Here is a 25,272-nt window from a genome sequence, read left to right as displayed (position 1 = left end):
CTGGCAATATAATATCCAAGTCTCAAAAGATGTCTCCCATCTCCTTCCCCAGCACACCCGTCAGTCCTCCAGACGAGGTTCCCCCTTCAACGCGGGGTATGATGGCTTGGGCAACTGGGAGCATGTGATACCCCGCCAACCCCCGCCGGCCCCCCTTACGTTTTCGTCCCTGTCGCCCTGGGTCTAGCCTCGTTGTGGAATGTGAAGTGGCGCTAGGCCAGAATAGGATAACGCTAAGCTGCAGCCTAGGCCAATCAGGGCCAGACTTGTCCCATCTTGTCGTGTCTTGGTGGAGCTTGGTGGAGCTTGGCCACCCCCGACTGGTATGTTGGTTCACCTGGTTCGCCTGATACCTAGCAGGTAGATAGCTGGCTCGCTGGGCACCCAGGCTGGTGAGCTGGCGATGGTGCACAGAGCCGAATTGCCTCTTCTCGGCCTCGATGTTGCTTGCTGGGTGCTTGCTAGATCTGCAGGAGACTGACCACCGCCGGAGCTGCATCAACACCACACCACGACGCGCCGGTCGCACAAGCCAGGGCCACATTCCCCCTCCGCTGCCTGCTAATGCACGTACCCAAGTAGGCAAGTCCGCAAGTACGCAGTAGTCGTGAGCACAGTTCCTAAGCACGTTTGACCACGAGATAAACCTGCACCTGCACATGCCCTTGACCTCTTCGCCGCCATCCCAAAGACCCCCCACGTGTTTCTCCTTCTCGCTTTAAACATGGCATTCGCGCTCTCGTAGGTGTCAATCTCCATCACTCACTGGAACTCCTGCGCATCAGACAAGACTCGATCTATATGGACGTGGGTAACTACTCACCCATCTCCTTTGACCTTCCCACGGCCAAAGACGGATATTTTGAGCCCTTCCCGTACATTGTTGCCCAAGACCAACAGCCTCCCCAGAGCTTCTATGCGAGCCCCCTTTCTGTTCGAGAATGGCCCGCCTCATCGCCAGTCTCGACTGAACCGATCATCGACAAAGTCGTCATGCGTGTGGTGCCCAAACTGCAAAATGGCTTCAGCATCCACCATGCAGACGTACAGGGTCCGATACAGTTTCAGGGTCCCCCTATGATTGATCAAGTGGTCATGCAGATCCCCCCCAGAAACCAACAAAGCGACCAGCCAGCCGGCTATGTCTTCAACCACAGCTTCGCTCCCAGACCAGAATGGCAGAGTCCAGTCGATCTGAGTCCTCCGGTCAATCCGACTCCTCTGTTCAATCCGAGCCCTCCGTTCAATCTGAGCCCTCCGGTCGGCGATCAAATGGACATGACGGCTGAACCCCAACCAGCGCCTCAGGATGCTGGTGAGAAGAGAAGGTCTTACTGCCCTACATGTGGGATGTCTTATGCGAGACGCGAGGACATGTTGCGTCATCTTCGAGCACGTCGGTGGCTCTCCTCTCCTTGCAGGCATTCAACTCACTGACAAGCAGCCAGACTCCAGAAACACCAAGTTCTCCTGTGGCTTTTGTCCCAAAACATTCAGGCGCAGGTAGGAGAGACCCTTGGATGGTCCCCTTGCAAGGCTGAAGTCGCTGATCGAGTCGTAGGGAAGTCTGGCGAGAGCACCAGGAGTGGTGTAGAAACCGGTCGCGGTCTTCGATGCCCAAGCGAGGAAAAATGGCGAGGTGCCTGGCGTGCGCGGAGCAGGACGTCGACTGTAGCCTGGGAACCCCATGCTTCAATTGCGCGACGTCGGGCGAAGAATGCACTAGGCGTGAGTTCCCTTTCGTTGGCTTCGTTCCGACATACCAAACATTGGAAGTCGCTTTCCAGGGCCCCCGCGGTCCTCAGCAGCGCCGTCGTTAACGCTGGTGTCACAGGTTTCGGTAATCCTCCAGGCGAAAACGCTTCTGATCCTGGGCGATCCTGGCCCACTTCGCCCGACGACATATTTCTTGGGTACGAACAAGCTAGCTTTCCGACAAGTGTGCTCTGGTCACCGCCGGCCGAATCATCCCGTGGACAGCCCCAGTCCAAGATCCAGAGTGCCATCTTCCAGAACTATACGCGCCGTTTTGAGAGCCCTATGAAATGGTGGATTGCCAGGTTGAGTTCGCTCCCTCACACCGACCCCACCAATTCGCCCCGAGAAGTTAGGTTGGTGCCTTCTTTGATGGAGATGGCTCAGAAGCTGGACGGGGATTTGATGTCCTGGCACCAGGAGAGTGCCTGGCGCGTGTTGAAGACGGCAATTGCAGCATTCGGCAGTCAGGGGATTGACCCTGGGTCCAACCGGTGGCAGCCGAAATATGGATTCGACAATGGATGTCGTCCCGAGTTCTGGACCAAGGCCAAAGCATCTATCGACAACAGCCCCGACGTCCTCTCGTTTCAGGTCATTCTTGCACACTTCATCGTTGGGATGATCCATTTCCCAGCGTCCGAGTACGACGAGAGTTTTGCGGCCGAGGCGCCGTCGGGGATATCCTTTCCGCGTCAGGACAGCCGCAAAGTAGGCAACAGATTCATCAGGCGCGGTATATCCGATCTCTTTCAGTTGATACGACAGGTGAGAGACGGTCCAGCCACGGGGTTCACCGCCACCCCCCTAGGTCAACGATACCTGAAATCCATCTTCAGTCTTGGCCTTTTTCTCGACACCATCTCGTCGGCGGTTGATGGTCGTCCGGTGTTGATACACGATGAAGACTGTGCAATCATACTCGGCGAACCGACACAGGGACCATCGGCCGAGCAGACCTCCGGGCTATGGCATCTTTCGCGCCTGCAAATCAAAGTCAAAGTTGTCAAAACGGATGATGGTAGACAGCACATAGATTGCCATTCTCGCCTGGGGGAAGAAGGCGCCCCCATCACAGTCTTGCTCTTTCGCAAGGTCACGCAGCTGCAAGCTCTCCTCTTCCGGCGACGGCCGCAGTCCGAGCTCGAGGCATCCATCCTCGAGGCCATCGACGTATACAATCACGGGAACAAGCGGTATGGCGGGTTGTCATCTGATCCGCTCAGTGTCTGCGATTCCTCGTGCACGATCAACCTGGGGATCCGATGGCATCTGGCCTGTCTCCTGCTGGCAGTCGTGATCGAGCGTATCGAGCGCGTTATGAAGCCATCGGCGTTCTCGGAAAAGCTTCGCAGTCATCTCTGGAACTTGAGAATGAAAGCCGTCTTCATAATCTCAGGCCTCGCAAACCTCTCGATCCCCGGACCCGGATCAGAGCACGCATCAGTACTGGTTGCTGAGAAGGTCGCCGAAGCATTCTTGGACGATCCATGGATCCAACTCCTCATTAACGCTATGCAGCAGGCCTTGAAGGTTTCCGAGACTTGGAGGAAAGAGGGATACACTGTCAGGACCCCACACATGATCAATGCGCTCTCGCCAAGCGAGATCAGTTGTCTGGATTGCATCAAGCGTCTCGGAGCGCAACGGCCATGCGAGTGACAGCCGACATCTTCCTATGTGCAGAGGGGACCCTCTCCTGAAGCATTTCCCACGACAAGAAGGCTCTACCACCCCCTGTCATGTCGGAGGTAGCCCACACCTGGACAGAACCTGGACAGGAAGAACGCTCTCGGCTGTCGTGGCCACTGTACTTGTAGTATCGAAAGCTGCGCCTCTGCAATTGCTTTTGTCCACAGCTATACCATGTATTATACGGATGCGGAGATGACGGAAACCCCGGAGTCAATGGAACAGCTTGCCGGGCGGTCGGTGGGGGCGTTTTCTGTCTCTGTTTTGAGCTGGCCGAGGTCGCAGGCATGGGAAGGTGCACACGTTCGTGCGATCCGTGGGATCCGTGGGGTTCGTTGGGTTCGTCGCCTGGCGTCTTCTCGTTTGTTTGTCGACGCTGCATGTACCATTACAATGCGATTGATCCTGCTGTCAAGCAGTTTGCCAGAGTCTGTGCCATCGATCTTGTGTAACCTCTCCCTGATCTATCAGCGCAGCGGTTCTTGGTTATCAGTACCTAGGTATCACCACAGACAAACCCAGTTTCACTCGTGGTTCTGCCGTGAGCGTCACACGCTGGCAGCGAGCTCCTCGGTCTTGCGGCTGCTCCTGGTCGCCTTGGTTCCCTGCTGTGGGGAGATGATGAACGCGTTAAAGGCATACCGCATTCCCGGCACTGGGGCTGCTGCTGTACACTCAGCCACGGGGGAGCCAAGGTCGGCATTAGACTTCAAGAAAGAGAGGCAGAAGCTCTGAAAAGAATCCACGACTGCAATGAGAGGGAGCGGCGAGTTGTGGTGAAGCTGCCTTGGCTGCCATTGTCCCGCAGCATCCTGGAACAATGTCGGCCCGCCGATCCGTTGCCAAGGGCGGTAGGCGGCGGGCGGCGGGCAGCGGGAACTGTGCATGTCATACAAGGTACGAGGTACTTCTCAGCTGGTTTGGATAACTCCAGTTTCCCACATCGTTTGGAAATCTGGCTGCCGAGAAAGATGCTCAGCTTGAGAAGCATGTTTGAGTTAAGACGAAGCGACGTGGGGAAAGGCGCATAAACTGGGCAGTGCGGGCAACCCGGGCAATGCCAGCAGCAGGAACTTCTCCTGGGAAAGAGCATTCCTGGACATACTGTGCTGGAAGCATGCATGTAGACAGTTCAAAAGCTCTCTGTCAGCCATTGTCCACAGTACAACTTTGAGTTCATTCAGCATTTTTGCACCTCGCTATGTCTGGCGCCGCGACCTCCGACACCCCTATCCCCCAACTCACTGTCATCAAGGTGAGGATGGTTGCCCATACAATAATGGGCGCTGTCGTCCCTGGGGCCCAATTGAGCCAAGATCCCTGGTCCATTTACCTCCTAACCCCGGGTGGTGGCTCTGTGAGGCTGAACATGGAGTGGGTGCTTGGGACGGTGGAGGACAAGGGCACTTTCACCGTCAAAAGGCATTTGTATGCACATTCGAACAGTGAGGTCAGAGTATTTGAATATGATGTCCTCCCCAACACCAAAGTCGAGACTTTCTTGCAGATCGTGCGCGAAAAGAAGAGGCACAACTACAAAATGACTCCCACCGGCGTTGGTTGCCGCTTTTCGGTGTAAGTGTGCTGCGCTATAACTTCATACCACGGCTGACACTGACACAGATTGACCGTTTTGCAAGACTGGACGCAAGCAGGGTTAATCACAACCACTAACGCCGTGCATCATATCACCTTCGTCATAGGTTTCAACTATTCGAAAGGCCAGACGCCCATAAAACTCGACATAAAGGAAGGCGAATGGCTTTAGATCGCCGAGGTATTGTCAGAAACGCTCGGATCAATGAAAGCGGCCATGATAAGATCCGTCTCGTCATCTTGATGTTTACTATATCAAATTAGCGTATGATCCTTTTCTCTGGTTGTGTTGAGAAAGAATGAAGAGGGTGGGAAAGGAGGGAGGTGGTCGTGGTAGCTTGCGAAATGTGAATTGTACCGATAGACTAGAGTCAGATTCTCGACTTCCAACTGGCGTCGGCTCGAGTCTCTGCACTAAGGCCGGACCAAATTGTGTTCCTAGAACAGTCCGTGTAAACTCGATCGCCCATAGCTCAAATTAGCGTGGAAAAAAGCCCGCAGTGGCCCAGTCAAGCAGACATAATCTGCCCCACAGATCGACCATGAAGTTGCGCGGCGCCACGTCCATATGGCAAAAGCAAAGATCATCCTCGCGAATATGAGCTTCCCTTCCGAAGAAGGATAACCTGTCGTTTAGATAAGCTTCTAGCTCTTGGACGTGCTGAAAGGCAGTTCCGGAGCCACTCTCCGACCATAGGGAGTGGTGTGCTTCTCCCCCAGCGACAGGGCCCGGACACTTGCTCGATATCGAGTTGATCGCGTTCACAGCCGCGGCGACGCGCATAAGCATTCCAGGTTGCTCCCAGCCCACCTGCTCAAGGGTCACTCCCTCGATATACTCCATTACGAGGTATCCTGTCTTCCAAAACAGCCCATCCGCTCTCTCGAAGAAGCCATACACCCATGGAATGCGCGAAACGTCTCGATCGAACGCAATTTGCTGCGCACTTGCCTCTTGTAGTGTCACACCGAGTCCGAACTTCACAACAACACCGTCTGACACTCGTATGACTTTGCGACCAGTGGACTCGTGGCTTAGCAACGGCAGCTGGAGAAGTTCGTATTGTTGACAGAGACGCACAACATCGTCGTCATTGTAAGGTAAAGAAACCATGGGCGGAGGTGACTTTGAGCTATGAGTTGGACGGCTTGAATGTCAGGCCTTGGGACACAGGGGAGACAAAGGGTAGGCCAGATACTAGTACCTCGTACGTTGGCAAAAGGTCCTGGCGCAAGATACTGTACATTGTAAATTGACTTGGCGGCTAGATCCACTCCGTGTCCCATCACCACGAAGTGATCATAGCGATGTGTTTATGATCTACCAGAGCTCAGAACTGAGCTAGGCTTAAGTTGGATTCCTTCTTCAAACCTTGTCCGGTCAAGTACCGTGTTAAATGGCCAGTTTGGTCAACCGGTGAGCAACAGCAACAACCGTGTAACGGGGTCGATCGACGACAAATAATCTGCTATGCACAGACTCATCGAGAGGCAGGAATTCTTGGTCGAAACGATGCCATCGGCTTCGGCGATGGAAGAGCGAGGACGTACCGTGCTCGAGCATACGAGCGACATATGCCCCCGAGGCTCTCTTTCCGGAAAGGTTATAGAGAGGTATCTCATTCCAGTGATTCAACAAACTGGAATTCCGTCCAACCAACCATCTACCTTCAAGCGGACGTAGTGTCCGAGTGCGGTAGATCCGTTTTCCTTTATACTCACCTCTTCCATATCTTGAATGATTTGAGTAATATACTTCCCAACTCCACTAAGATGGAGGATTCGCGCGATGGCATGATGAATAGCCAGAAGTCGAGGAGAGGGTGGATCGATGGTCTTAGTTAGAGTAGTATAGAGTTGGCGGTTGATTGGGAGTAAAGGATCACGAAAAGGTCGATCAGGGTCAATATAGTCGATCTTGTAGGTATCGATTGATGGTTGAAATGATACCGTAAAATCCCCAAATTCTCGATGCCAATGATGCGTCAGGGTGATAGCATTGGTCGATCTATCAATATCGGGTCCCTCAATGAGGTGACCAGCATCAGGATCGAACATTTTCAATATCTGAAGAGCCACTCTTTTTGATTCACTCTTAACTATTTCGTCAATAAAAACCACGAAATAATAGAGTGAGATATATACTAATTGTAAATCCCCAACACCACCTGAGAGTGACGTGAGAGAGTGAGGAAGTATATGTGCAACTTCCAAATATTCAGGTGTTTCATCCTTAAGCGGGAGTCCATCATCGTCCTTGGAATTGCTACCATCTCTTTCCCAGCGTGCGTTTGCTTCAGTGAGATCGAACTTGCGGGAAATCACGCATCGATAGCGATCGCGAGTAAGACATTGCTGCCGTAGACGTACAAGTCGTTGTGTGGTGCCAATGACGTGGTCGGGGGTCTGGGGTAGACTAAGAGAGGTAGGGGTAGGTGGAGGGGACTTCCGGCCAGATGCTTTGACTGGATCCACGTTAGCTTTTGGAGATCATGTACGGATAGTACGTGTGTGCAATACGTGGCAGGAAGAAGTTATTCACAAGGTGGTCTGAGAAGTTGGCGAGGGTTTCCTGGAGCTCATCCGATTGTTCACGGCTCCAAGCATGCAGGCTGTCAAACCGAGACAAAATTTCAGAAAAGTCTGACGATGGAGCGTCCTGTCCATGTCCAAGGTCTGCATCAATGAACAAGAAGAAGTGGTTAAGAAAGCTGTCTTTGGAAACAACCGATTCATGGACGGTTCGGAGGAGAGTAATATATTTGTAGGCTGTACGCTCAGCCTGGAAGGGCTCGTATCGAGACACGAGTTGGTCGAAGATGGCGGTTGCCTGACTATATTGGTCAGGATTTAGAACGGTAGAGGAGGAGAAGTCTAGGAAACTCTGCAAGGATGACTGGTGTCTATGAAGGGGTGTCGCCATGATGTTTTGGAAAACAACAAAGGGTCGAAGTGATGAAGAACGCGACGGCGCGACTTGAGGGGCAAAAGCCGCAGGCTGTGAAATCACGTGAAATGAATACCACCCGTGACCAATGAGTGGCTTCACAGAGTGAGGTAAATCACGTGCATTCACCCGCCCTCTGTTCCAAGGTTGAGATTGCATCTCGCCGCTCACACAGTCGTGGCTTCGTGAGGGGAGTATATAGTATGCATTGGATAAAAGGCCAATACCCTCTGTGCTCTGGCGCCCTGTCAATCATTTCCCACCGCTTTGGCAACAGTGGAAACCTATCTTGGTCGTCTCTCATCTGTGCAAGAGCAGTCCTTGAGGAGTGGTCCGCCCAACGAAACTCTGGCCCTCCTTATTTCTCATGATATTTCGTACTACGATAGGACCGTTACCTCCAACGAACCATGTCTACGCCCACCTTCTCCGTGCCTCCGCCTGCTCCTACCCCTGGAGATATAGCTGAATGCCTGGAGGAAATGCTGCAACGCAAGCAACAAGAGACCCCCGAACCCAATTTTCAAAAGAAAGACGTCACCCAATCCTACGATTATCTCTGCGAAATAGAATGTCAAAAGTTCACCACAGAAGAAGTTGATGAGATTCGAGCGAAAATCCCTGACGCTGTTTATCGGGAATGTGATGCCCGACAGTATTCGAAGCTGCTGGCCGAGAAAATTTCGCAAAATCTCCTCAGCAACATTGCGCAGAAGCGGTACCAGACGCATGCGTGTGGCGGGCCGTTGCAATGGCCTCCAACGCTGCTTGAAAAGGCAGGGATACACCTCGAAGCAAGTGTGGGAAGCTCGTCTCTCGTTCGAGGATCAGAGATACTGGGAACCCGAGGCACGTCTTCTTCGACAGCTTTCGCCTCTTAATGAATACCGAATGCAGGAGCAATCCTTGGCACGGAGGGCAACCGGTCATGGGATCCCAAGCCCGGCAGTAGACGAGAAAGAGGGGACCATGGGGGTATGAGTAGGTCTGCAACGTTCCCGAAGGTCAAGGAATTGCACTCGCAAAAGATCTTCGCCGCGAAGGTACCACACTTTAAAGCCTCCGATCTCCCGAGAGTGAGTCGGAAACGTTGAGAGTCATTGGTGGAAGAGTTCAGGAAAGTCTCCGGTCTGCGGCGTGTCGGTGAGTCGCGTGCCTACGTCTATGTCTATACTGATAACAGTCCGAACCTCATATGGTACGGGCGATCGAAGTCCTGACAGGGACGCAAGTGGATGATCCGCCTTGGTTGGTCATGGAGTGGATCAATGATGATCTTGGCACAATCACTCTCGATGATCGCGATATCCCTACCTTAATGACTCACCTCACCAAAGGGCTCACATACATGCACGCGAAGCGGGACACTCACCGAGACGCGAAAACCGAGAACGTTCTTGTCCTTCGAAATGGTCAATGGTCGGAGGTTAATCACTGCCAAGATCGCTGACCTGGGTACGACGAAATATGACCTCTCTGGAAATATGCAAACCTATACCGGGTCAGGTGTTTACGTGGCCTCTGAATTCTGGGAGCCTAAACTACATCACACCAATGCTGTTGATATATGGTCTTTTGGCATTATCATGCTCGAACTGCTTACACATCAGGGAACGCGATTGAAGGGATGGGATGCTCGGTTACCGCCAAGCCCAGGATGTGCACCGGAACTGGATACGTCAGAACCTGCAGCCGCTTATAGAACGCTCATCAAAGGATTTCAGAGCCCTATTAAAGGGTTCGTTGTCAGAGACACCCGCTCACAGGTGGACGGCAGGTCAAATCGAAAAGTGGCTGAAGGAAAACGTCCAGGCAGACGCTGGCACCAGCAGAAAGCGCGGAGCATCTTCACTAAGGGAGATGGGTGATGACGAGGAAGACAGGAGCTTGCGGGGCGACTACACCGCTGTATCGAAGCCTTGCGCCAACCATGGTGCCTCGCCTACCAGCGGCCTTCCGGACACAGTCCTCTTGGACTTACCGAGCCCGGGCATGAAGACTCCAGTTGCAAGGGTATAGTTGGACACACCGGTATGAATGACATTAGCCTCAGAATGTAAGAAGTCAAGAGCGTGGAAGATATGAATCAGGGGTGAGTTTCCAAAGGTCTGCCCGGAAACTTCGGCGCACGGGCTCTTGCTCTCGCTCTCGCTCTCGCTGTCAGTCCTGCCAGGCTCATCCCGAGATGCTGCATTGCTCGCCCTTGGGTGTAACGATGTCGAAGCTATCGAAGTATCACTCTCAATATTAGTCTGGACAATCCAAAGGCGCAGTCGACCCCAAGGCAATGGCGGCCGCTGCGGTTTCTTGCCTGAGCTCGGTCCGCCAATCAGAATGCTCTGTTTGCGGAAAACTCGGGCGGATTATTCATTGTCCGCTACCGACTCGCCGACTCGCCGAGTACTTCAAAAATCTCCTTGTTGGGGAAATCGTCTCATCTCATTTTCACGGCGTCAGCTGCTATATCCAAGTATGCGACCTGAGAGTGTAGGCTCTCTATCTGTTGGTGGAGAAGGAAGAATGGAAATGCCTACCTTCACCGCACAACCATCACCAGTGGGAGGTGGCGAGGCTGCTACACTATGGTCGATACTTCTTCCTTGCTCAGGAGGTACAACACCCTGCCTCTCTGCTCTCACTAGCATCAGGCATGCTTTGACGGCCTTTACGGGGCACACGCTGATGATAATCCTCAAAGACGTCGACAAGGCTAAACCTTGGACAGCTGATAAACTCCGCGGCATGTCTTCGGAAGAGGACAGGACCGGAGATGAAAGCACCTTCTGCCGGAGACTCTTGTTCACCTATATCACAGTCTCTCGTTTGCCCGCTACCCAAGTGCATGTAGAGATAATGCACCACGAGAATTCCGAGGCTTGCTTTGCGTTGAATCCTCTGCCGCTGAGCAGATGGTGATCCGGTTCCGATCCACAAGGCTGCTTCACCAGGGCACTTGTGCTCTTCCTTCGCGCCGCGCTACACTGTGGCTCTCCCAGTGTTCCAATCTCTCCAATCCCGATGCCATTCATTGCTCGGACATCCCCTCGTGCCCCTGCCCAGCAAGTCGAGGGATTTTGGACACTCAAGGAGCACAGGAGCCAGAGAGCTGGGCGCATGTGCTGGGCCGTTCCTCAACCGTCGGCTGACGATTTGCAGCACTACCGGCCCTTGCAGCGAACATGTGCGAGGGTCTTCAAGCATCGACTATCGACGGTCTCTAAGCCTGGTCGGTTCTGACGCACGATATGACCGGAGATTGTCGCATTTGCGTGCAGGCTCTTGTCCGTGCGGCTTCGACCCTGCTGGGAACGAACAATCACCGTCACTCTCCAACTCGGTGCGTGAATGGCAACTCCACAGAGGGAAAATAGAATGCAGCAGCACAGATGAGAGGATGTAGCGACGGACAGGGCCTGAATGACGCCCTTCATCGGGACAGCTAGTTGTGACGGAGCAGCTGGTTTCGCCCTCGAACCGCTCCGCCCTTTATCCCTCCCAACGAGCCCAAAATTGCGGTACTTCCATCCTCGAGCTCAGGGCCATTCGATGAATGCATTTGATCGGTGCGCCGTCCACGGAATCCAGGACGAACCCGCCAGGGCGCTGGGCACTTCGGGCAACCAGGAAGCCACAGGGCCACCCGGTCCACCCACCAAACAGCCCCAAAGCTCATGACTCACATATCAGGGCATCTCTGTTCATCCGCCCAATCATGTTGCCATCAATCAGGACAGGTTTTGCCTTCGTTTCACTGATGGCACTGTGCACGGTGGCCGGGGTCAACTGGCCGAAATCGCAGTCGACCAGTTGACCCCCCGAAAATCGGCGACGAGAAACCTCGCGATTCTGGCTCTGCGCATGCGGCATCGTCAAGAGCATCGTGGGAAACGCATGGTGCGATGCTTTGGAATCTCGCTCGACGACGGTTGCTGAGCCCAGGCGGGTTCTTTTCGTCCGGCATGTGCGGCTCGCCCAGCAGAGCCGCACACGACCAGGTACCCTCCGCCGGGCGGGGGATCCAGGAAGCGCACTGCTGCATACCGGATACGGATGGCAGGAGAAACCGGCACTGGGGCACGCAGAGCAGGCGGCGGGGAAACCTGACCGGACGGGATTCGAGAAAAGCCCCCCTGTTCATGGGGGACTGTTGCAGGCGCCGTTGGCGGGGCCAGCAGGACCACGAGGGGGATCCTCTGTGTCCCGATCGCGAACGAGAGCTTTCCGGGCAGTTGGTGACGAACAAAGGTACACAAGAGCACGGATCTCGGTCAGGATACCTCTGGCACAGACGAAAGCGCGTGTGTCGCGGATGGTCTGGGGCTTGAAGCAAACTCGGTGCGCGGGTGAGAGACGAGAGAGAGAGAGAGAGAGAGAGAGAGAGAGAGAGAGAGAGAGAGAGAGAGAGAGATCTACCTCAGAGGAGAAGCAAGAAAGTACTACGCTGCAGCATGTGCTATGGATCTACTGTCGGAGAGATTCGCGCCATCCGCCGGCGCAGGGAGTCTGGGCATAATGCCAGCTATCTGAGGTTCCCGTCGTCAAGAAGCCATCCAGTCCTCAACTGCAACCAAGGATGGCTCGCCGGCCGAGGTTTGCAGCGACCCACACAGTTTCCCCGTGCTCATTGTAACTATTTCAACATGATCATTGGAGAGAAAGGACAGGAAAGCAAGGAAGAGTCTCTCCCAGAGGTCATCGATTGCCTCGCCTTGCCAGGATCGGACGCCGTCCGGAGATCAACAGGCGGCGAGCATACTTACCCGCTAGGAAAAACTACAATGCCTCTCAGATGGATATCACGAACGCCTGGCAGTGCGATCAAGTTCTTGATCGTTGACTCCGAGTTGACTGGCAATGACTCCCGCTGCATCAAGTATCTGTTTGCGCTAGTCATGGGCGAGTCTTTTGTGATGTTCGAGAGATGTCTAAGGTCTCAAAACGCAGCTGACTGAGAGGCATTGCCATGAGCCTGTCCCGCCGTTCAAACGAAGACGGTTGTGTGCGGAAACATCCGTAACGGCGAGACGTTCGTGGTGTGTGTTAGAGGACATATGCCGTGGGCTATACGGTGACCCAGGCCCTTTCTGTCCAACACGGTCCAGACAAGGAAAAGGCCTTCTCGCTGTATCACCGGCATCAGGCGCCTCTCAAGATAGAGGGCCTGAAGACCATCAAACCTGGAGGACAGCCCTGAAGGTAATAGCCTCTCGATACCGCCGTCCGCCCTTGACGATAACCCTGTGCATGATTCTGGTGGCCTCCTCTGACTTTGACGTGCTTGCCGCGGGTTTCCTACCAGCGTATATCGGACTCGAGAACAGATCGAGATCAATCGATATGAATGGAGGAATACCGGCTAGCTTCGTGTATATATCCAAGGCGTCCGTTCAAACACTCAAGGCACGATATGCTGGACTTGAGCGGACGTGAACAACGATGAGGGAAGTCGGCACGGGGGGAAGCGCAAACGAGAGTTTGGAGTATCTGCCAAAAAGTGCAACTGCGCACGATATGGTTGGTTGATCGCAGGAGGTTGCCGTTTGATTTGTATTTCTTCTCAGCGAGTGCTCGTTCCCCACGTACGAGGAGGTCGTCGTCGGCTTGATAGTGAATGGCACCCCGGCTTCTAAACCCGACCAGCGGACCGAGTTGCCCAAAAAGCTGGATTCCTGCAATGGAGATCTTCAGGGTGCGCACTCGAGACACCTTGTTGGTCCTTGCCTGGAAAGAGCTTGCCTTTTCAAGGACTAGAAACATACCGACTCCATTTGTACTCGTGGTATCCAACATCTCGACATTCTTCTTTTCCTTGCTCCCTTAAACGATCGTTATCGTCATCGTACGATGTTTCTGCTCCAGTAGAGCGCCCGAGCCCGTATTCTAAGTCCACAAAAACCATCCCAATGGGGCGGTACTTGCTAACCGTGTCCCTGCATATAGCCAGGGCAAGATACCAACCAGTCTTTGGATCCAATGCGAGCTAGCCTCATGAAATGCACCGAGCTGTTTTCATACTGCTCGGCATCGGCGACGTCTGGTTCAAGGGATCTGGGGGATGGCGTCACCGTTCACTCGCATGGCCCAAGGGAATGAGATAGTATTGCCTTGAGGGTTCCGACCGCTGCTTACCCACATAGGTCGTGGATGGACCACTGTGCCATGGATTTCAGACCGGGACAAAGACCAAAGTCGCAGCTGAGAGCTCACCCGTAGTCCCGAATCCCACGTGCGCACACCATGTCTCCACAACTTTGGCGTAGATTGTATTGTTGTAGATAGACAATAGGTCCCAAAAGTGACGCCCAAGTTCTCCATTTGGGAATGACTTTCCTCTGTTCCCTGTAAGTGTGAGTGGTTGTCCATAGCAGTCCCTCAATCAGCCATCAACGCCAAAGCTCAGCCACATATTCATCATCCAGCATCTTTGAAAAGCGATTTGCAAGCCCGGATGATGCTGGGTAAACGTCGCTTTCGTACGAGAGATTGCCCCTCAGCGATGTGTACTTTTTAACAAGTCGAAACCATAGCTGGTGCAGCTGCCGGGATGAGCAGTTTCTGTCTTTCGACAAGACCGAGTTAGGGACCCCGGTTCTGTCCCCTGTCTTCTGGTTTCCTCGCACTCACACTTTCTGTCGAAACGACCTTCCCAAGCTCACTCTTCAGGATCAAAATACAGCACCCAAGGAGACAAGAGTAGCTCTCGGAGTACCGAAAGCCTGCCAAGTAGCTTGTAATCGCTGCATGGGTAGATAAAGTCGTGTGAAGGACGACATGGACCGGTAGGGTTGTTGAAGGTAAAAGCAGACGCCTTGGACTCCTGGAATCCCTATCTTGCGGGCTGAAATCCACTGCTTTTGATAAGATGTCCTTTCCTGAATAAACAGTCCTCGGGGCTTTCTGCCTTGGTTGCAGCAATGGTGAGGAAGGCAGTATCAAAATGGAACCCGTGGTAGCACAAGCTCTGTGGAGCTCCAGAAACCATAACCGGTGCCATAAGAGATCAGGGAGAGTCTTGAATCTCGCTCGGTCTCCCAGGATATTCCGCAGGCCTCCAGACAGCCAACGGAGTCATCGGCATCTTGTGCTGTGCCTTCAAAATGGTGCACCTGTAGACTTGCACTAGTCAAGCATGTTTTGAGAGCGAAGAGGATCAGGCTGTATTGCTGGCATCGCTGGCATTGATCGCGGCAATTCTGGTCACAGGAAAATGATCGACGTCTTGGTTCACTGGATACGGGTGGTCGCCACTTTCGAATCCCGCACCAGAAGCCTCATGCAAGCGACACCCTTGGCGTGACTTCATATTGGTTTGACTGACGGCATTCGAATGAGAATGCAAGGCATGGTAGTTGGCAGCGGCCTCCAGCTGAAGCTGAGTTGGAAATCGGCGTGGAGAAGGTTGACACGTTACTAGTTATCACGTGACTTCTTGGCACCAAATCCTGGCAACTGCGCGCCCTGCCGTGCATATCGTATGGATACCTACCTGGTAGGTACCTGGCTCGCTGGCTCGCTGGGTATTCATCGTTTCACCCCTCGCACCTCACGAATCACCACACTCTGGTTTTCATGGCCACGGATTTCGAGCTCCGATTTTGGCGGGGAACCCTCCATGGCGTACCTCCCTGAGGGAACCGAAAGATGCCCTCTTGCCGTGCGCTCCCAGGAGAGTGACGCGTTTAGGTCGGAGCTATCGAGCAGAGGAGAAGGAGTATCCGCCCACGCCTCAGACATGGAGGGAGTTTAGGGATCCGAAACTGAGACGCTATTTCAACGTATCAAAATGTGCGCCTAGAGGAACTTCTGGATGATCATGGAATGGAAGGGTTTGTTTTCAAAGCAACCGCCGACAGATGTGGGCCGTTTGTGTTGAAAGTGGTGCGTGTCCCTCCTTTTTTTTGGGCGAACAGGCTGACATGGTTGGAGTTCGTAGGTTCGAACAAGTTCACCGACTCCCTAAGCCTTACTTCTGGCCTTTTCTCAGAGAATGCCTATATTATTCAAGAGCAGCAGCTGTGAATGCAGGTGTGATGAGTGGCAAACCGCTCCCCCGACTAGCGCCTTGGGGCAATGATCTCTGGCAGTACTGGTATTGAAAAAGAGGGAAAGGAACTTTGGAGAACGAAAGAACCTGGCACTGCCTGGTCACTAGACAGCCCTTCACCACAAAGGCTGCAGCTATCTAGCCGGGTAGGCCCCTGCGAACCATGTCAAGTACTCCGTACGAGGCAGCACATTCAGCCTGACAACACAAATAGTCAGTCAATCAGTCACTCAGTCCCCTTCGCACCCCAAAAAACACCCTCGACGCCCTTTTCCATCTTCCTCACCCAACTATCCAGCTACCTGCGTCTCAACAAAAAGCAAAACGAACCACGAAATCATCCGCCGCTACAGGTGCGTGGGCAGCAACCATTCTGGGGTCATTGACAGGCCGTAATATTCGACCCATTGTCACTGATTTGTCCTGACTACTGGGCGTCACTGAAACCCTGCCCTCAAGCCTCGAGCCTTGAATGCTGGTTGGCTTCCGCCGAAAAAGTTTGTTCCCGTATTTCTTTCACCGCCATTCTTGCCCGCGTGGACCGAACGTCATTGATTCCTTTCTGCTCTTTGCTCTCGCCCTTCCTCGTGTCCCTCCCGTCCAGAGCGTCAGTGGGCGCGCGTCTCCGAGGGGGCGTTTCTGGTGGGCTGGGCGGATGCTTAGTATTGATGATGGACATGTCAGGCCCGAGTCAATGGAACAGACCATCATGAATGAACCCCCGGCTGATCTGTTGCTCTCGATTTCAGCACTACATGAGTTGAATAGCAAATTATCTAGACGACCGACTAAGTGGCAATGGGTTCCATTTCATCTTACGCCATGCCAATCTGAAACGGCACCGACCCTGAAACTGTGTGATCTATGTCAGTTTTACGCCGCAGCTTTTCCTTCTTCTCCAACGAGCCAAGCAGAATATCGTGACTACCGGCCAGGTCTCGAAACTCCCATTCTGACAGGCATCGTTCGAGACCCAGGAGTTGTTGTGAGCCTTCCGTGTGTCCCTTCTTTTGTCCGCCATGTTGAGTTCCGCAGAAAAGGTTTTCTTGCTTTCCGTTCAATACAGAACGCCGCTGTAACGGTGCAGCAGCTCGGGTGGGATGTCGGGCTCCTCACTCCCGGATGAGTAGTCGTCGCCATCGAGGTCCAGCAGTTGGCGCCCGCAAGGCCACTGTGACAAAAGCCTCCCGGAGATATTGCCAAAGGCAAGTAACATGTTGACAATCAGGATTTGCAGCTGGGCTCTTGTCAGTAGTGGCACGACCACCCACCACGGGGGATTCTGGGAGGACAAAGGGCTTACAGTATAGAAAAGAGGCCACTTATCAAGGAAGAAGAACATTGGCATCGTCGTAAGAAGCGTGATGATCACGTAGACGAAGGTGCGTAGGGATTCCAGGTGAAGAATCTCCGAGGCTGGCAGGTCCGAGTCCGCATCCATGGCATTCCCTCGTCGGGGCTTTCGTTGACCCTGGGCTTCGAGTTTTGGTATCGTCCGAGAAGCCCAGTGCATTTTGATTTCGTAGTTGGCCACGATGGAGAATGCGAACAGCATCAATCCAGTGGCGCCGTCGTTGTCAAGGAAAAAGGACGTGACCATCAGGCCAATCGAAGTAACGGCCCACGTGCCCGCCAGCAAGAGTTTGATCCAGCCATTCCAGGCTTGGAGGTACAAGGCGTCAATGGCTCCGGCGATCTCGACAACCTATTTCATGAAATTAGAAGAACGGGATGCATCGAGGCTGGAAGTCACACGCAATACCTCAAACGCAGCCTCGCAGAACAGCGTCCCCCGAGCAAGGGCCATGGCGTTCCACGGAGTCCAATGCAGGGCCGCTGCGGCAGTCAGAGCCACGGCAAAGAGCGCCTGGCTGGTTGCATTGGCGAGGCTGCTGAGCACGTATACGATATTCTTGTCTTCCAGGCCATCCCGAACATATCCGATGGTCACCAGGAGGTATGGGATGGTGAAGACAGCATTGAGGGCACTGCAGAACAAAAAAGAGTTGAACATGGCGATTGTGTTAACCAACGATCAAAGCATGAACAGTATAGAGGGGCGGTGAAACCTGCAGAGCAGAGCTGGCAGCCAGCCATCATTTATGTTTCTTGCTCCCGTGGAGGACGAGAGTCCTTGACTCTCGAGTCTCGGCATATCCCTACCGCTTATTTGAGCTGCATGCAATAGCAAGCATGTGGTCAGTGGCATATTACTCTCATCATTCAATCAGGACTTGTCATTGCCTCGCCTGGCGGGGATGGTGGTCTTTCTTCCCAAGGAAGAGAGCGTGTCAATCCTCTTTTGGCCGGAACCTGATTAGCACGCCAGCCCGCCCACCTGGAGGACTGACATCTGGCGACGAAGTCTTCGCAGCAGCCGTACTCCGTAGTGCAGGGAAGATCTGGAAACCCATGGGCCACTCCTGTGACCTGAATATGTGATGGAAAGTGATGGAGATTATGATTGGAGGCCACTGGGGATCGTTGCCATGTTTGGAGAGAGCTCTGGGCAAGAAGCCCCTTGGCTGCTCGTTTTCGACGAGATTTCATTGGTAAGGTGACCGTCTGGGGAGCTAGGGGAGCCGGAACAGAGCTGCCCGGCAGCCGAGACCCATAGATGATTGAAGCAAAATCCAGAGCAAACGCAAGGGACTTCTGTCACTCACCAAAGACAACCTGGCGACGCCTCCAAGCCGTACCCAGAGACCACCCAGCCTGCTGGCTTGCGTGTCTGCTTGCTTGCTTGCTTCCTTCCTTGTCGGTCTGTCTGCCTGCCTTGCTTGACTGCCGGATTGAGGCGGCTGGTAATCTTGCTTGCCTTGCGCGCTCAGTTCGCTTGTTTTTCTCTCTCAAGCATCGGACATCGGATCGAGCCTTCGTAGGTAAGAGTTGGATTGCAGGGTGGACAGGGCCGAGAGAAGTCTCCTCACTTTGACGCCTCAAGACCACCCGAGAAAATCGACTTGATTGGCGAGTCAATCACGGGTACGAGGAGACAACCCTCAACACTTGTTGATAGACCAATGGCTCGCACAGGTGCAATGCAGTATATGCAACGCTAAATGTCTCATGAGATCACCATATTTTTTCGGATCAGCCCCAGGCGAACTCTTATTCGATAGGTCATGCTAGTGCCTATCAAGACCCCGTCTGAAGCAGCATGCCTAGACAAAATCGAGTCGATTTGAGATGCGTGCATCATTTTGGCAGCTCGGGAGTGCGGACAATGTTTGCTGCGGTGTAGATAGAGGGGAACTGAGTCCGCTCTGGCTGTCGTGAGAACACCTTTCTGTTGTGAGTCTCAGCCTGAGGATATACAAAAGCACACCCACCACCTCCTTGCCACTCCCGACTGTGGGAGGTTCACGTTGGTACTGCAGTCTATGCCTCCGACTCCGGTCACATCTTTTCAAGGTCCTTCCGCATGGGAGGCAGATTTGATTTTCTGTTGAATAAACTCGTTGCTTGTCATAATGGATCTTTCTCGCATGGTGAGCGACCTTGTCCCCAAGAATCGAAGGTGTCTCAAATGTATCATCTCCGACCTTCCTTGCGACAACGGGATATGGCATTGCGAGCATTGTCAACTTGTCAACCGACGACCTGGGAATCTCTCCATGCAGGCCAAGAGTGAGATCATGTTTGAATCGCATATCCCGAGTCTCATGTACAAATGTCTGGGTCAGCATCCCGGTTTCGAATGGCCTTTCGAAATTCACTTCGACATGACTTGGCTGGACTGTATCATCTGCGAGGAGAAGGATGAGGACAAGGACAACGTCACGAGCAACCCCGGGAAGCTTCCCCTTTTCAAGGACGGTGCCATGAGTTACTTTCCCAACGATGTAGAGATCAAAAACTCGTTGCGATGGTTCACAAGCCGCAATCTCCGCCTTGGAGGAATGCAAGACTTGCTTCTTTCAAGGTTAAGTCCTCTGCTCCACGAACAAGCGTTGCGGGATCTTGCTGCGCGCCACCAAGTCCCGTGCACCACACTGGAAGACTGGTGGAAGACTTACCTCATGTCGGGACTGATTCTATCAACATGGGAAGAGGCTGTGATTGTTGGCGACTTCCAGCCGACACAGTTGGACCAGCCGGCAATGGAGGTTATCAAGCTCTTCCACCGCAAAACTCAGCAGTTGGCAGATAATCTGGACGCTGTCACGCCTGACCTGAGGACCCTTAATTCTATGAGGGCCATACACCCGGTTATGGAAGAAGCTCGTATGTAACTGTTTGTCCTTTTTCCCAGTAGATAAAACCCTCAACCTTACTGACGTTTAGCGCAGTGGCAAACACGTCGATGGATAGGTACTCGTGGATGCTCATGGCAGAATGCATGACCGGGGGAATCCACATCTTTCAGAGATTCGGTATCTCATGGATTTAGAGCTAGTCCGATCAGTCGGTGGCTATCTTCAACGGTCTTTGCCGTGGCATCGGTCGTGGCTTTTCGTCTCCGTCCATTCAGGGTGGGCGAAGTAGTCGAGCGAGGAGTCGTATGAACGCATACCCTCGAGCCGAGTGGATATGGGATAAGAGTGGACGGAAGACAGGAGTAAGTTGTGATGGCGGCGCTGCGAAGGGTCTGGAATCAGTGTTGCAGTGAGAGGGCGTTGGTGGTGGTGCGGTCGAAATTACCTCAAAGCGCTGGATGTTTTGAGATTCGGCCCCGTCCCAATGGGCCCCTTCGCTTATCGTGGTAGGGTGATTTAGTCGCAGGATAGACAGTCTTCAATGGCATCGCTAATTCCACCGTAAGACGATATCGCCAGCGCTTGCTTACGGTGCGGATCGATAGAGTAGGTTCACGGGCGGACGGGGGAAGTGAGAATGGTGGAGGTTTGGTTTGGTGTGGGGCGGTGGCCCAGCAATGTGTTAGGGATGCTTAAAGCGGGTGCTCGGTGCCTAAATTATCAGGGGAATCGTTAAAAAGTTGGGGTGCAATGAGTGCCAAGCAAAGCGCCCGGGGGGCTGCCGCCATGAATGTTTTAGGTGCTCAATGCCTTGGAAATGAACGCCTAAGTACCTAGGTAGCTAGGTAGGTAAGCTATACCGTTGAACCGGTGCCTGTTGGACACTCACCTCGGGAGTTGCGCCTGCGATGACTCTGCGCATTCTGACCCTGCGCATCCACCAGACTCACTGTATTCCAATCTCTCTTTCCGGGTGCCTTCTAGCCTGGGATGAGCCCCTCAATCAACCCGACCTGTGACGGCGACAACGAAAGGATTGTGTGTTATCAAAGGGTGCCAAAAGAGTGGCAGCAGGACACGACAGCCCAGAGAAGAGCCCTACCTCCATTCCTGCATCGATATTGTATTCTTTCTGCTTTGCTTCCTGGGTGCTCGCAATCTCCCCGGCGACTCCTTGTCTCGGACCGAACTCGAAAGGGCATACACTTGGACGCAGGGACGGAAGGGAGCAAGGGCAGGAATTCGGTCGGTTCACATTCATCGGGATCCGACTGCGCTGTATATCATGGCGACTCCTGCGATGATGAGAATATGGTAGACGCCCTGAGATACTGAGAAACGGGCACGGACGCAGACAGAGCGAGACAGACAACCAGGCATCCCGCGCGAGGGGTGGCCTACAAAAGTAGCGCTCGAGGCGCTCTCTGCGTGAGTGTGGTTATTGGGTCAGGATATGGAATGCCCGTAGACCCTCCGACAGGAACGAGGAGTCCTCGGGGCGCATTCACCTTGAAATTGATACCATTCGAAGCGGGCTGGACGCGTCGAGCAGAACGGTCCAATTTCAGAGCATTTATTCATGCATTCAACCCGATGCGGGCGTTGTTGAAGAAGGCCTGCTCAAAGTAGCGTCTTGGGCTCAGCCCAACCCAATGGGAGACGTGACAAAGGTAGGCTTTATTACTTCTATTGACCTATCTATCTATCCGCTTCCCTTACAGTGGCATGAATTTCAACCTTGGCCAGAGAGCGACAAGCCGCCCTTGCTGTGAGTGTCTTGCGCCACAGCTTGACCGTGCAGCCGCTCGCTTAGACGAAACTTCAGCCGTAAGTTTGATTCATCCAATGATCAACGTCGAATCAATCATGATGGTGATGGTGGCTAGACACAAACCATGCGTAGCTATGTCCTGACCACCACCCCTGAAGCTCTTATTTGGAGGAGATCGATTGATTCGCTCGGGACTCGGCTGGTAGAGCGCCAGTGAACAACCAGATTGCTTTGATAGAATATGCTCTGCAACTCGATTCGTCATCCGGCTGTCGACAATGATGTCCGTTCATCGGCGATCGGCGGTCACATCCAGGCTCTATAAGATCAAGTCATCAGAAGACTGCCTGGAAGCCGCACACCGAGGAAATTGACCCGATTGAACGTCGCTTTGAGTGTAATTTCGCTCAAAACTTATGCCTCGTGCGTGACATTAGCGCTGGTGTTCCAGACAGAAAGGGCCTGATTCGTATGGGGTAAGTCGTTCGGTGTCACCAGTATATAGCGCCGACGAAACGGGGTCTGCAGCAGGCTCAATCGTCTCTTCGATCGACTTTCGTTAGTGTTGGCCCACTCATGGCAAATGCAGGCCGCAGACGGCCGGACAACAGCAACAGCTGTGGACAGATTAGAGCATCCAGAGTTGGCAGAGGAGCACTTTGCCATCCGCGACTCGATCAGGTGCAAGGAGGGGTGCTCTGCATCAGGCGCAGTGGATGGTCAGCAGCGAAATCTCGACGTCGCTGTCTCTCCAGGCCTCTTAAGGGCGAGATCTCGGAATCGGAGTGATGCCCTTTCTTCCGTTTCTGTGGCTGTAGGTGCGCACGTTCAAAGTCGATCAGAAGCACTCGCTGCGCCTCGTCGTTCCACAACATATTCGGCAACCGCAAGTCCCCATGAACCACCAAGAGTTGCGAAACCTCACGCATCGATCGCTGTTTCTCTCTTTCAAGCAAGCTGCCGTCGATAGCTGGGGAGCGCTCATACAACGAAAACCCTCCCCAGGACATCAAAACCATGTGAACAATTTTGACTCCAACGTCGTAAAAGTAAGGATGGTCGAGATCGATATTCCCCAGGTAGACAGGAGTCGCAGAGCCTTGGATAGGCAATAGTCGCTGGTACACTTGCCCCTCATGGCGGAGATGCTGACGGAGTTCATCAATGGTGCCTTTGGCTACAAACGTGTATCCGTGAGACACCTCCGTCACCCTGAACAAAACACCCCGCGCGCCTTGAATGCCGAGAGGGTCGCAATTGTGGTCCATGTCAGCATTGAGCTGGCATCGTACTCGATCGACTAGGTCGTTGAGGCCAATTTCATGGACAACGGTATTTGGCAACAATCGATGTTGGGCGTAATTGGGGCAGGCTGGGTCGAGAGACCGCCGTAAGCGTAAGCCGACAAGGCACTTCATGGTGCAGTATGGCCTCGTTTGTTGTTGCTGTTGTCTGGATGCTCCAGATAGCGTCGCTCCAAGCCCAGACGAATTATCCGTTGAAGTACGCTTCCGCTTCGCCGTGGTGCCTCGCGTTGGCGTTTCAGGCATGGCTGAGGTGGTGTCGCCAGAGTCCTCGGACGAGGAGTCGGATCTAAATGAGGCAGCCCCATGTTCATCGTCTCGTTCCAGGATCAACTTCCGCTTGCGTAACAAGGAAGGCGACCGAGGATCGACGGGATACTGAGGGGAGGAATATTCTGAGCCATGGGGTGACTGGTGCCGCTCGTCGTCCGGAATTTGACGGAGTATCTCCTCGAAGTCTTCCACCCAAAGGTGTAACTTTTTCAATGCAGACTGCCGCCAGCTCTGTGATCGCACAGGAGAATGCATGGCCATGAGGCAAAATCCGAGCAACCGGCTGACAGCAGTAAAGGGGTATCGAAAACCGTTTGGGTCGGTAGGCACTACGTCAAGCTGCGGCTCGGTCAGATAGTAATAGACCGTTGCAGGATCATCTTCCAGCACGCGCAAGTAGACTTCGGCGACTCCCGTGGTGAAACTGCCGTACTCGAGACCATTGTCGATCATGTACTCAAAAGTCTGTGTCACCGCCGCGGCCACTAGTCGATCGGCGTGGTACTGGATTTTCCCGGCCGGATCGTTAGGAATGGTAGTGCGCTGAACAACTTCGTCTCGAACATCCATTGGCCGAAGCCCAGCTCGTAAGTGCTCAGGACTGAGTTTGTGCGCCGCCTTGTACTCACGAACTAAAAGCAGACTGCGCTTCCCGTCGGAGTCTCGAAAGACGCACGCCGGATCTATCGCTGAGGGTCGTGGCCTTCCGCTCGCTCCTGCCTGCCCCTGTTGTAGTGCGTTGAGATAATTGGAAAATTCAACGCCGGCGCATCCATTCACTAAGTGTTGTGCGTCACCCGAAGACAGCAGCTGCCGCAACACCTCTTGTACCTGCATTCCCACAGCAAAACGATCGTAGGATTCCAAATCTTTCTCGCTCGTGAGAGGATGGCCACAGAGATTTCCAAACACTTCAAGCGCAATTCTGGGGGGGAACAAGGGTCGTCCGCCGTCTTTGCACAAGACATTGTATGCGGCGTCAAAGACGCGTTGGTGCATATGGGGAAAATCCTCCCACGGACGAAGATTGGTTGGATGTTTCTTTGCTTGAGGTTTGGTGATTGATCCTATTGTCGTGAGGGCGAGGTTACTTTCGACGCGAAGAGGAACGGTAAATTGTTCGTGGCATAGCTGGATGAATTGAGGAAAGGAGGTTTTCGCTATCTGCTGTTCTGCCGTGTCTGCACGCTGTCGTTCCGTGTTTGCACGCTGTCGTTCCGTGTCTGCACGCTGTCGTTCCGTGTCTGCACGCTGTTCTGCCGTGTCTACACGCTGTTCTGCCGAGTCTGCACGCTGTTCTGCCGTGTCTGCACGTCTTTCAGCGGCGCGAAGCGCTGCCCTGAGCTTTTCTACCTCAGACTCGTCCATAGTAGCCGATGTGGCCGGTGAAGGCTAACAGGGGTGTTGATGAAAAGGGTTGTTTACCCCCGCGCAGGCAGCAAAACGCGGGAGCTCCTCTGCGGGCAGACGCCAGAGACAAATGGCCCATTCTGACATAGTTAACGACGAGGAGGCCGCCGTATAAGAAACAGCTGGAACTCAGTGATGAGCATAGGGGTTGCACTGATCAAGACTAGATGGAATGCCCCTTCAAAGTGATGCCAACCTCATAACTAATGGTTAATCACTTGTGCGTGACTGCCCTATCTCGCCTGTCGTACGCGCTTCGCGTCCCACCTGTGCCTCTTATT

The 25,272-nt window shown here is 53.5% G+C and overlaps 8 protein-coding genes across 8 annotated transcripts; 5 read left to right on the top strand and 3 right to left on the bottom strand.

Annotated features, from left to right (window-relative positions):
• Positions 1 to 801: 801 nt before the first annotated feature.
• Z520_12288 (uncharacterized protein) lies at positions 802 to 3,417 on the top strand (the record flags this gene model as incomplete). The annotated part of the gene is made up of 2 exons (XM_016782774.1): positions 802 to 1,315; positions 1,562 to 3,417. 2 exons carry the CDS (start codon positions 802 to 804, stop codon positions 3,415 to 3,417), a joined length of 2,370 nt encoding a protein of 789 aa, XP_016626140.1.
• Positions 3,418 to 4,648: 1,231 nt separating this feature from the next.
• Z520_12287 (uncharacterized protein) lies at positions 4,649 to 5,215 on the top strand (the record flags this gene model as incomplete). Its single annotated transcript, XM_016782773.1, has 2 exons — positions 4,649 to 5,022; positions 5,071 to 5,215. The coding sequence occupies 2 exons, from the start codon at positions 4,649 to 4,651 to the stop codon at positions 5,213 to 5,215; spliced, it is 519 nt and encodes a 172-aa protein (XP_016626139.1).
• Positions 5,216 to 5,521: 306 nt separating this feature from the next.
• On the bottom strand, positions 5,522 to 7,966 carry Z520_12286 (uncharacterized protein; the record flags this gene model as incomplete). Its single annotated transcript, XM_016782772.1, has 3 exons — positions 5,522 to 6,169; positions 6,766 to 7,508; positions 7,564 to 7,966. The coding sequence occupies 3 exons, from the start codon at positions 7,964 to 7,966 to the stop codon at positions 5,522 to 5,524; spliced, it is 1,794 nt and encodes a 597-aa protein (XP_016626138.1).
• Positions 7,967 to 8,400: 434 nt separating this feature from the next.
• On the top strand, positions 8,401 to 8,871 carry Z520_12285 (uncharacterized protein; the record flags this gene model as incomplete). The annotated part of the gene is made up of 1 exon (XM_016782771.1): positions 8,401 to 8,871. The coding sequence occupies one exon, from the start codon at positions 8,401 to 8,403 to the stop codon at positions 8,869 to 8,871; it is 471 nt and encodes a 156-aa protein (XP_016626137.1).
• Positions 8,872 to 9,399: 528 nt separating this feature from the next.
• Positions 9,400 to 10,009, top strand: Z520_12284 (uncharacterized protein; the record flags this gene model as incomplete). The annotated part of the gene is made up of 2 exons (XM_016782770.1): positions 9,400 to 9,728; positions 9,757 to 10,009. 2 exons carry the CDS (start codon positions 9,400 to 9,402, stop codon positions 10,007 to 10,009), a joined length of 582 nt encoding a protein of 193 aa, XP_016626136.1.
• Positions 10,010 to 17,091: 7,082 nt separating this feature from the next.
• Z520_12283 (uncharacterized protein) lies at positions 17,092 to 18,048 on the bottom strand (the record flags this gene model as incomplete). Its single annotated transcript, XM_016782769.1, has 3 exons — positions 17,092 to 17,271; positions 17,338 to 17,739; positions 17,797 to 18,048. The coding sequence occupies 3 exons, from the start codon at positions 18,046 to 18,048 to the stop codon at positions 17,092 to 17,094; spliced, it is 834 nt and encodes a 277-aa protein (XP_016626135.1).
• A 1,459-nt stretch (positions 18,049 to 19,507) lies between these two features.
• On the top strand, positions 19,508 to 20,427 carry Z520_12282 (uncharacterized protein; the record flags this gene model as incomplete). Its single annotated transcript, XM_016782768.1, has 2 exons — positions 19,508 to 20,261; positions 20,327 to 20,427. The coding sequence occupies 2 exons, from the start codon at positions 19,508 to 19,510 to the stop codon at positions 20,425 to 20,427; spliced, it is 855 nt and encodes a 284-aa protein (XP_016626134.1).
• A 2,254-nt stretch (positions 20,428 to 22,681) lies between these two features.
• Positions 22,682 to 24,949, bottom strand: Z520_12281 (uncharacterized protein; the record flags this gene model as incomplete). The annotated part of the gene is made up of 1 exon (XM_016782767.1): positions 22,682 to 24,949. The coding sequence occupies one exon, from the start codon at positions 24,947 to 24,949 to the stop codon at positions 22,682 to 22,684; it is 2,268 nt and encodes a 755-aa protein (XP_016626133.1).
• Between the last annotated feature and the right edge of the window lie 323 nt (positions 24,950 to 25,272).

Source organism: Fonsecaea multimorphosa (assembly GCF_000836435.1).
Source record: "Fonsecaea multimorphosa CBS 102226 unplaced genomic scaffold supercont1.52, whole genome shotgun sequence".
Lineage (NCBI taxonomy): Eukaryota > Fungi > Ascomycota > Eurotiomycetes > Chaetothyriales > Herpotrichiellaceae > Fonsecaea > Fonsecaea multimorphosa.
This window is presented reverse-complemented; position numbering and strand designations above follow the sequence as displayed.